Source organism: Arachis ipaensis, chromosome B08 (assembly GCF_000816755.2).
Source record: "Arachis ipaensis cultivar K30076 chromosome B08, Araip1.1, whole genome shotgun sequence".
Lineage (NCBI taxonomy): Eukaryota > Viridiplantae > Streptophyta > Magnoliopsida > Fabales > Fabaceae > Arachis > Arachis ipaensis.
The window spans coordinates 25,323,424-25,334,476 of record NC_029792.2 but is presented as its reverse complement, the minus strand read 5'-3'; the positions used below and the strand labels follow the sequence as shown (position 1 = coordinate 25,334,476).

Sequence of the window (11,053 nt, the reverse complement as noted above, 5' to 3'; positions counted from 1 at the left end):
TGTACATATATAAAGAGAAGTATTTTATGCTAGTATTGTGTGTGTTCTGTCTCAAACCATACTTTTTCTATTTATATATATACAAAGTTAATATTTTCAAACTTTATTAAGATAATCCATCTTGAGAACTTTAAGATTCTACTATTGAAAAACTGAACTACTCATATTATAAAAAAAAAATCACATATCACTAAATGGATATCGATATCATAACACTCCTTTTTAGATATCCATTTAGGATTATACCTCATTAAAATTTTATAAAAAAAATTCAATGAAAAAAAATTTTAGTGAAAGAAAAAGAATACAATATTTTTTGTGATGAGAAATACCTCGTTAAAAACTTTATCAAGAAAAAATCCAATAGTAATAAAAACCTAACAAGAAAAAAGAGAGTACAACTCCCCTCTTGTTATTATTTAATATCTCAAAATCTGCGCATCTGGTACACGAAATTGTGATTACACTTTATTTCTGCTTCCTCTCCATGGATGCAGAGAGAGATCCTTGAGTTGTAAACACAAGGTTGTCCTTATTTAATTGGAGGATCAATTCTCCTCTGTCCACATGAATCACAGCTCTTGCTGTGGCTAGGAAAGGTCTTCCTAGGATGGTGGATTCATCCTCTTCCTTTCCAGTATCTAAGACTATGAAATCAGTAGGGATGTAAAGGCCTTCAACCTTTGCTAACACGTCCTCTACTTGTCCATATGCCTGTTTTCTCGAATTGTCTGCCATCTCTAATGAGATTTTAGCAGCTTGCACCCCATAGATTCCCAGTTTCTCTATTACAGAGAGGGGCACGAGGTTTATTCCTGAACCAAGGACACACAGAGCCTTAAAGATCATGGTGCCTATGGTACAAGGTATTATGAACTTTCCAGGATCCTGTCTCTTCTGAGGCAATGTCAGTTGATCCAGATCACTTAGTTCATTGATGAACAAGGGAGGTTCAACTTCCCAAGAATCAATGCCAAATAATTTGGCATTCAGCTTCATGATTGCACCAAGAAACTTGGTAGTTTGCTCTTCAGTAACATCCTCATTCTCTTCAGAAGAGGAATACTCATCAGAGCTCATGAAGGGCATAAGGAGGTTCAATGGAATCTCTATGGTCTCTAGATGAGCCTCAGAGTCCTTTGGTTCCTCAGAGGGAAGCTCCTTATTGATCACTGGACGTCCCAGGAGGTCTTTCTCTTTGGGATTCACGTCCTCTCCTCTCCTTACAGGTTCGGCCATGATGCTTATGTCAATGGCCTTGCACTCTCCTTTTGGATTCTCTTCTGTATTGCTTGGGAGAGTACTGGGAGGGATTTCAGTGATCTTTTTACTCAGCTGGCCCACTTGTGCTTCCAAATTTCTAATGGAAGACCTTGTTTCATTCATGAAACTCACAGTGGCCTTGGACAGATCAGAGACTAAGTTTGCCAAATTAGAAGTATTTCGTTCAGAGTTCTCTGTCTGTTGCTGAGTGGATGATGGAAAAGGTTTATTATTGTTAAACCTGTTTCCTCCACCATTATTAAAGCCTTGTTGAGGCTTTTGATCCTTCCATGAGAAATTTGGATGATTTCTCCATGATGAGTTATAGGTGTTTCCATAAGGTTCACCTAAGTAATTCACCTCTGCTATTGCAGGGTTTCAGGATCATAAGCTTCTTCTTCAGGAGAAGCCTCTTGAGTACTGTTGGATGCAGCTTGCATTCCATTCAGACTCTGAGAGATCATATTGACTTGCTGAGTCAATATTTTATTCTGAGCCAATATGACATTCAGAGTATCAACTTCAAGAACTCCCTTCTTCATAGGCGTCCCATTACTCACAGCCACGAAGATTCTGGTTAGGAGATCTAAGAGATATTCATTCTAGCTTATTTCATGTAGAACGGAAGTGTTTGTCAGGCACGTGTTCATAGGGGAGAATGGTGATGAGCGTCACACATAATCATCACCTTCATCAAGTTCTTGAGTGCGAATGGATATCTTAGAAGCGAAATAAGATGAATTGAATAGAAAATAGTAGTACTTTGCATTAATCTTTGAAGGACAGCAGAGCTCCACACCTTAATCTATGGAGTGTAGAAACTCTACCGTTAAAAATACATAAGTGAAAGGTCCAGGCATGGCCGAGATGGCCAGCCCCCTAAAACGTGATCAATAGTCTCCTAAGATGAACTATGGATTAAAACTGAGACCAAAGATGTCTAATACAATAGTAAGAGGTCCTATTTATAATAAACTAGCTACTAGGGTTTATATGAGTAAGTAATTGATGCATAAATCCACTTCCGGGGCCCACTTGGTGTGTGCTTGGGCTGGGCTTTAAGTGTTGCACGTGCAGAGGCCATTTGTGGAGTTGAACGCCAGCTTTTGTGCCAGTTTGGGCGTTCAACTCTGGTTTTGGCTCCTTTTCTGGCGCTGGACGCCAGATTTGGGCAGAAAGCTGGCGTTGAACGCCATTTTACGTCATCTATTCTTGGCCAAAGTATGGACTATTATATATTGCTGGAAAGCCCTGGATGTCTACTTTCCAACGCAATTGGAAGCGCGCCATTTCAAGTTCTGTAGCTCCAGAAAATCCACTTTGAGTGCAGGGAGGTCAGAATCCAACAGCATCAGCAGTCTTTCTTCAACCTCTGAATCTGATTTCAGCTCAAGTCCCTCAATTTCAGTCAGAAAATACCTGAAATTACAGAAAAACACACAAACTCATAGTAAATTCTAGAAATGTGAATTTAACATAAAAACTAATGAAAACATCCCTAAAAGTAACTAGATCCTACTAAAAACATACTAAAAACAATGCCAAAAAGCGTATAAATTATCCGCTCAGCAGCATCCCAATCTAATATACAAATCTTTTAAAGGGGAATTTTGAAAGTGACTTTGTAAATAGGTCTGTCAAATTATTGCTTGAGCGGATCTGTTAGACATCAATTGTTATTTGATTTTAAAGGTCATGAGTGAAGAAGAATTTGGGAGAAATATCTTTGTTCTATCACCTTTGATGCTTAAGTTGAAAAATGCATAATGTATTATCTTCAAACAGAATATTTAGAACTATTTTTTTATGAGTCAATTCACACGATGATAGGATATATTGGATTAAACTTCTGAGCCAAAAATACTCGTGACTTGCTGAAGGATTACCATGTGTTTATAATACGCAGTGAAAGAAAAAAAAAATAATCCTAAAGATCTATTTTGTGCTTGAACTATATTCCAACAATAATATATGTATAGATAAGATCTAAATACATGTGTACACTAGTAAAAATCACTTTCTCCTTCGATGGTACGAAGGCGCTATACGTATCAACACCGAGACCAACCTTTGCTGTCAACTCCTTGACCAATGAACATCTGATCTAAATTGAAAAACCTCTTGCAACTCTTTGCATGCCATAAAATTCTTCTCCAAGAATTAGGCTCACATACATTTATGTGTATAGAGGTAAAGAAATAAAACTCTTGTATTTTATTCTCATCTCTTTTCTCTACTCTTGGCATATATATATAGCATGAGATTTATTACTGATTTTAAATTTGAATCTTAATTCAAATTTGAATCATATCTTACTATTTTAAACTTGAATCTTTTAAATTTATGAATCATATCATAACTCAATTTGAAACAGAATCAGTTAGGATCTCATCTAAATTTAGAATTCAAGTTTAGAAATAAAATAACTAATTATTCTCAAATCTCATTTAATATTCTTAATGATCATATTATTATTATATTCTTGGTACTAGCAAAGAATATAATAATATTCCATTTGAATTAATATAATTATTTATTTGATCAAATCAAAATAATAATTAAATAATTCTATAACAAAGATTAAAACACTCGTTAGTGTGTGACATCATAAGTTCAATACTAAGCGGGTAGTAAATTAGTCATACTAAATTTACTAATCAAGGTTAGCGTTTAGCAACACTCCTCAATGACACGATAGTATGAAGTAATCTATTTTTACTAAGAACCTCAAAAGAACAAAGTATAATTCCTCTCATCTTTTCAGCTCTTGGTTAATCCTTAGAGTATGGTTTAATTGTCAAACTCTAACTTGTTATCATTATTATAATGAACTGTGAATGACCTAAGAAACTCATTTCTTCATTCATTCAATCCCTTTGGCCAAGGTTTTATTCATCTCAGTCATTATAATCATAGAGCTCAAACTCTTTACCGAGAGTTGACAGATTCCTTATTGACTAATCATTAATTCTACAAGTATTTAAATCATACCCAATATCCATTCAACTAGCACCCTAGGGTATTAGGTGTCCGGAATCAAAGTATAATAAATACATTGTTAATTATTATGGTATGGTTTAATTGTCAAACTCTAACTTGTTATCATTATTATAATGAACTGTGAATGACCTAAGAAACTCATTTCTTCATTCATTCAATCCCTTTGGCCAAGGTTTTATTCATCTCAGTCATTATAATCATAGAGCTCAAACTCTTTACCGAGAGTTGACAGATTCCTTATTGACTAATCATTAATTCTACAAGTATTTAAATCATACCCAATATCCATTCAACTAGCACCCTAGGGTATTAGGTGTCCGGAATCAAAGTATAATAAATACATTGTTAATTACTATGACAGTATAAGCCAAATGAGCCTAATAGATTTCATAAAAATGAAAAAAGAAGAAAAAATTTTTCTAAAAGAACTTTAAGAGAGCAAAGACCAAAGAATATTCTACATACTGCACCTGTTAAAAAGACTCTTAGCTGAGGGGGTAAAAACTAAAAAGAAAAAGGAAAAACAGAGAGAGAAATATCTCTCGTATTTTTAAATAGCACTCCCAAACATAACAGAAGTTACAAAAAGTTATCTACCAGTTATTTAAGCAATGGCAGCATCTTACAAGGTTGATCAAAATTCAAAGATTCTCATGTTCATGTTAATATTTTAAGCTAAAAACTTATATCTATGCTAATACAAATGTATTAGTTCACCAACCCACTACTCTTGGGAGAAAATGATCAGCATGATGTACGAATTCTAGGTCCAGTCTAATTATTATTATTATTTGGAGAAAACTTAAGTGATCATGTTGCATATCACATTCAATTGAATTTAGTTTATTATATAATAGTCAAAGTTTATTTCTTATCAGCTATGTCAACCATTTTCATCATCAAATTTAGCCGAATAACTTAGATTTAGTTGTTTCCATATGGAATGAAATTTTTAGAGACATTAAAAGAATGTTTAGGAAAACTCTTAACATATAAAATTGTGGTGTGACTAAAAATGACCTTAGAAAACATGTTTTATGACACAAGTTGTTTTTCTATGGTGCAGGTATGGGAGGTGAGAATCTGGAAGATTGATCAATCCAATTCAGAAAAGAGAACCATGATATCATCATCTAGGGTGACCCTACTATGCAACATGCCTGTCCCAGAAAATGTAAAAGATGCTGGCAAAAATCTCAAGAAGCATGCAAGGCTATGAAATGTTAACATATGTTGGATATTGACACAAGCAAAAACTGGGGATGAAATTAGGGAAGGATTATTATTTATCAGAAAAGATACAAAACCAAAAAGCAACAAAAGCATCACCTATATATACTACAGTCATAAAATCCCTGCTGAAAAGGAAAGTACATCATGTAAAAATTGTAAATTGTTGAAGACTTCAACCTTGTAAAATGCTGCAGCATACAAGAGAATTTGGAAAATCCATTATATTTAAATTATGTAGCAAGATATGAGATAAGCACCTCGTTTCTTTTCTTTCTCACTGGAATTCATCTTGTGTATATCAACTATGGTTTTTGTATGTCCATTATGAACATCAACACTACCAAATCAAAGTTGTAGAATAAAGGAAAGCAAGAAATGTATATCAATATTTCAACAAGAAACAGAACATGGATAGAATTTTGCAGAATAATAATAATAAAATCTAGGACAAAAGAAAAAATGGAAATAAATAGACAACAATATCAGAAAGTAACACTCAAATTTCATCATCACTCAACTTGGGAAAAGCAAGATCCATACTAGCAATTTGTAACTTCATTTTCAAGTTTGAATTGTGCAAGCATCAAGAAGTTCCTGCTCTGTAAGAAGCCTAGTGGTATGAACAAATTGAGAGGAAGAAGGAATTTCCGTGGACTCCAAGTTAATGGATTTCACAGAAAACTGGGCTCCTATTGCCTTGATAGTTCTCTCTACAAATTCTGATCTTGGCAAATACTCCTTCATACTACAAACAAAATCTGTGTGATCTCTAGTCTGCATCATAACAAGCAAGCATGGACACAGATTCATAAGTAATTGAAGCAAAATCCACTTAAAACATGTTTGATGACATTAGAGACAGTAACTCTCATCCATGTTATACATAGACACAAGGAAAGCAGAAAAGAAGTTCTGCATTCATTGAAGTGTATTATTTAAGTCATTTTCCATTAGCAATAGAAATTAGTTATTTAATGTATAGTTGTAATTATTTTTTTGTTGAGAGAGGGAAAAAGTGAGCTTTTTTTCATTTTTGAAAAATTTTCAAACTGAAAACCTAAAAAATATTTGTTAAGTAGTTTCACTTTATATACTCCTACTAAAAAAAATTAATTACAGTCATACATTAAATAACTAATTTCTATTACTAATGGAAAATGATGTAGGTAACAAACTGGATCCATATCTTGAGTTATATATAATTCTAAAGGTGTAAACTAAAAGTATTTTAGAATTTTATTCTCCTAAAATTAGTCATTGCTGAAATTATTCTCATGATATATATGTAGCAAGTGCAAACTACAAGTCAAGAACCAAATTATTCATCAACCTATTTTAAGGCAGGAATGTATGTGACAACAACCTCATAAAGTTATAATCACATGAAAAGCATATCTACAAGGCATCAACACAACAAGGATAGGGAGCGAAAAGCAAGTAAAAAACTCATTGAAGAGATTGGGGGGGAAAATGCATCAATTATAAGCTTACTAATCGATATTTTGGAGCCTTTGCTGGCAACTTGAGATAAGACATGTTCTTGACTTCATAATCCCATAAAAAAGATGTATGGTGTACCCACCGATGTTTGGTTATGGATTGAGCATTACCACCAAATTTGCGATCACCAAATACATAGTCTGTGAGCAGAGAGGAAATAAGAATCCAGCCATAACTTCATTTTTAAGTCTCATGATTCATATGTTGAAAATTAAACAGAGACTTCAAACTAAATGTCAATGAAATCGTCGGTTGAATTGCTTCTAAATGGAATTCCAAATGTAATAATGCCTTCACAACTTTTATTGAGAAAATGGGAAGAAGCTAAACAAAGGTAGACACTAACATGGAACTTCATTGTTTGCTTGCTTACAATAACAGCTTTATTTTATTGCATACTTTCTCTAGTATCAAAGGTGCGGTAGAAATATGTGTAAGGAATGATCACCACTTAAATAAAATGACAGCTTCAGCTAATACCTATAACAGGCTTCATTACTAAACAATCAAAAGAACCTACATGGAATAAAACAAATTTCTCATACAACTCTAAACTATCAATCTTTGTGTGTATTTTAATACATACCATTCTCACGAAGATGAAAATCAGCGAGCCCTTTGAAAACTTGATCGTAAAGTTGACCACTCCACGACATGATGGGGCGAGGAAAGGGTTGCACATCTGAAACATCGTCTTTATTGCATATCAGAGTAACAAATATAGTTCCTTGATCAACAATTACAGTTCCTCCCCCAGTAAACCTTCTTATGACAGGTATATGATCTCGCAACACGGACTTAGCCTCAACAAGTTCTGGTACTTTCCTATGTAAGTATTTCACATTAAATCATTACCTTGCCTATTTAGACTCATTTTTAATGTATAGATGAGATATCAGGAAATCCAATGCAAATAAAATTGTGTAGAAAAAAAAGTGGTATTGTCATATTAGTAAACCAGATTATCATTGTGAAGCAGAGAACCATGATAAGATATAAAGAAGTACCCAGACAAGCCCATTACAACTGTAGGGGAAGTGGTTCCATCATTAATAATGCACCAATTAGATGAGCTGGTTCTCAGCATGCGTTCCTCTAAATGCAATTGCTGCAAAATTGGAAACCCTCTCAGCCTTACCAGATTCATCAGTGGAGCCATTATATCTAGTTATTTTGCTTCTTCTGCAATGAAATCAAACCATTGAAGACATTCATAAATAATAATATAATAACAATAATAACAATAATAAATTATTTGATACATAATTGATTAGATTTTGGTCATACTACATATTCCCAACACTTGCTTCATGTATCGCTAGTATTTTATGATGATTAAAAGATGTTGCTACTATCGTCTATTTTCATGATATAGTAATCCTATAACCAAGAACAATTTAGATTAAATTATAAAAGATTTATCTCTTAATATTATGATCACTATCACAATGATAAATATTTAAATTTAATCAAGAACCTTATTATATTAACATTTTAATATAATAACAATAATAAATTATTTGATACATAATTGATTAGATTTTGGTCATACTACATATTCCCAACACTTGCTTCATGTATCGCTAGTATTTTATGATGATTAAAAGATGTTGCTACTATCGTCTATTTTGTAGACCTCCATGATATAGCTGTATCACCATATGTGAATAGGCATCTTGTTTAAGATCTTTCTTTGTGTGGATCAGACAAGTATCTTGCATCTTCATAGCCAACTAATTGTGATTTGGATTCATATGGATAAAATTGTCCCATATCAACTGTTCCATGAAGATATTAAAAATTTTGTTTAATTTTATTCCAATGTCTTCTGGTTGGAGTGAAACTATACCTTGCTAGTAAATTCATAGCAAATGATATGTCAAGTCGTGTAATATTAGCAAGATACATTAGTGCTCTAATGGCACTGAAATATGATACTTCAAGACCAAAGATATCTTCATTTTCTTCTTTAGGATAGAATTGATCATTTTTCACATCTAAAGATCTTACGATCATTGGAGTATTTAATGGATGTGACTTATCCATATAAAATCTCTTCAAGATCTTTTATGTATAAGTTGTTTGATGAATAAAGATCTCATTGTTTGTGTGTTCGATCTGCATGCCGAGACAAAATTTAGTCTTTTCGAGATCTTTCATCTCAAACTCTTCTTTTAAAACTTTTATAATCGATTCCAATGATATTTAAATCATCAACGTACACAGCAATTATAATGAATCTATATGTAGATTTCTTTATAAAAAAATATGGTAGATATCATCATTTTTGAATCCTTTTTAGCCAAGTACTCAATAAGACGATTAAACCACATTCATCGAGATTGCTTTAGACCATATAAAGATCTTTACAATTTGACTGAGTATAACTGATGTGTGAGCATCTTTCCTATCTTTTTCTAGTGAATTTGTATCTAAATTGTTGAGTTTAATAAAGAATTAATTATCTTTTAGCCAATATGGATGCTACTTTGAATCTTGTGCAATTCTATTTATTTTAGGTAGCATTCAGCTGGATTTAATGGAGTTTCTGCAGAAGAAGAGATGAAGGCGAATGATGCTGTCAACCTTGACCTCTCTGTACTCAAACCTGAATAACTCGAGCTACAAAGGTCCAATGGATTTGATTTCAGTGGCGTTGGAAAGCTAACTTCCAGAGCTTTCCAACGATATATAATAGTTCATACTTCTTCTCCGAACTCGCTGCCAAGGCTGCGCCTAACTTGAATCTCAAGTTAGGTGCAAGACACAACAACAATACGCGAGATTGGTCTTGCCCACTTCAAGTTTGACACACTAAAGCCCAAGTTAGGCGCACTAAAGCCCAAGTTAGGCGCAGCTTCACTCAACTAAACTCCAATTCATGCTGCCAAGCTCAAGTTAGGTGTGGATCCTAGTGAAGCCAAGTGGTCCCCATCCATTAATTGAAGATTTGCTGATTGCTATAATTAATTCTAATTTAAATTCAAATTTTAAAAATAGAAAAAGATATTATTTTAGTTTTAAAGATAGATTTTAAATTAATTAGGATTAGATATAAATAGGGGGATACCACCTCAACATTATGACATTCCAGACTTCCAATTCTATACAAATTTACATTCCGTAATCCTAGTTTTCTACTCTGAACCATGAGCAACTAATCCTCCATTGTTAAGGTTAGGAGCTTTGTCTATTTGTATGGATTGATTTTATTGCTTTATCTATTTTAATTCATGTATGGATTTATAATTTAAGAATTATTTTCGCTCTTTATCTTATGAATTTGGGTGAAACGGAAGTATGATCCTCTTTCTATTTGAGTTCTTGTATAACTTGGAAAAGCTCTTTACTTGAACAACAACTTGAAAACATATTCTCCTAAATTTTAATTATTTAGATTTAACGGGATACGTGACATATAATCCTTTTATTTTTGGGTAATTAGAGTTTTTGTGGCATATAAACTGGAATTTGATCATGTAGCTTCTAATTGGAATTAATTGACTAAGGAATTGGCAGTTAATGAATTTTAGAGGAGACTAGAAAGGTCTAAGGAATTAGGGTCTAGTCACATATAGTTTGCCATAAATTAAATCTTACATAATTAAAATAGTTAGTAAGAAAAGTAAATCCAAAAAAATAGATAACTCTGAAGCCTTAACTGCCTTCTCAATATTTTATTCTCAACTTATTTATCTGCCTATCTTTAATATTCTAAATTTACTGTTAATGCTTTTAAACTTCCAAACACTATTTTCTGTTTGTCTAACTAAGCCTATCAAACACTATTGTTGCTTAATCCATCAATCCTCGTGGGATCGACCCTTACTCACGTAAGGTATTACTTGGTACGACTCGGTGCACTTGCCGGTTAGTCTGTGATTAGAAAATCCGCACCAAATTTTTGGCGTCGTTGCCGGAAATTGATTGTGATTGGCAACTACTCATTGTTTGATTGCTTAGATTAGATAATTTTTCTTTTAATTTGTTTACTTTTAGTATTATTAAATTTTATTTTTCATTTTTTTCCTTTATTTTTTTTATTTGTTTTTCGTTT

General features: G+C 33.0%; 1 protein-coding gene across 1 annotated transcript; it reads right to left on the bottom strand.

Moving 5' to 3' along the window:
• Nucleotides 4,690–8,226, bottom strand: LOC107614409 (lipoate-protein ligase LplJ-like). Its single transcript, XM_016316622.2, has 4 exons — nucleotides 8,004–8,226; nucleotides 7,583–7,821; nucleotides 6,988–7,136; nucleotides 4,690–6,270 (listed from the first exon to the last, which is right to left on the bottom strand). Exons 1-4 carry the CDS (start codon nucleotides 8,153–8,155, stop codon nucleotides 6,058–6,060), a joined length of 753 nt encoding a protein of 250 aa, XP_016172108.1. The 5' UTR covers nucleotides 8,156–8,226; the 3' UTR covers nucleotides 4,690–6,057.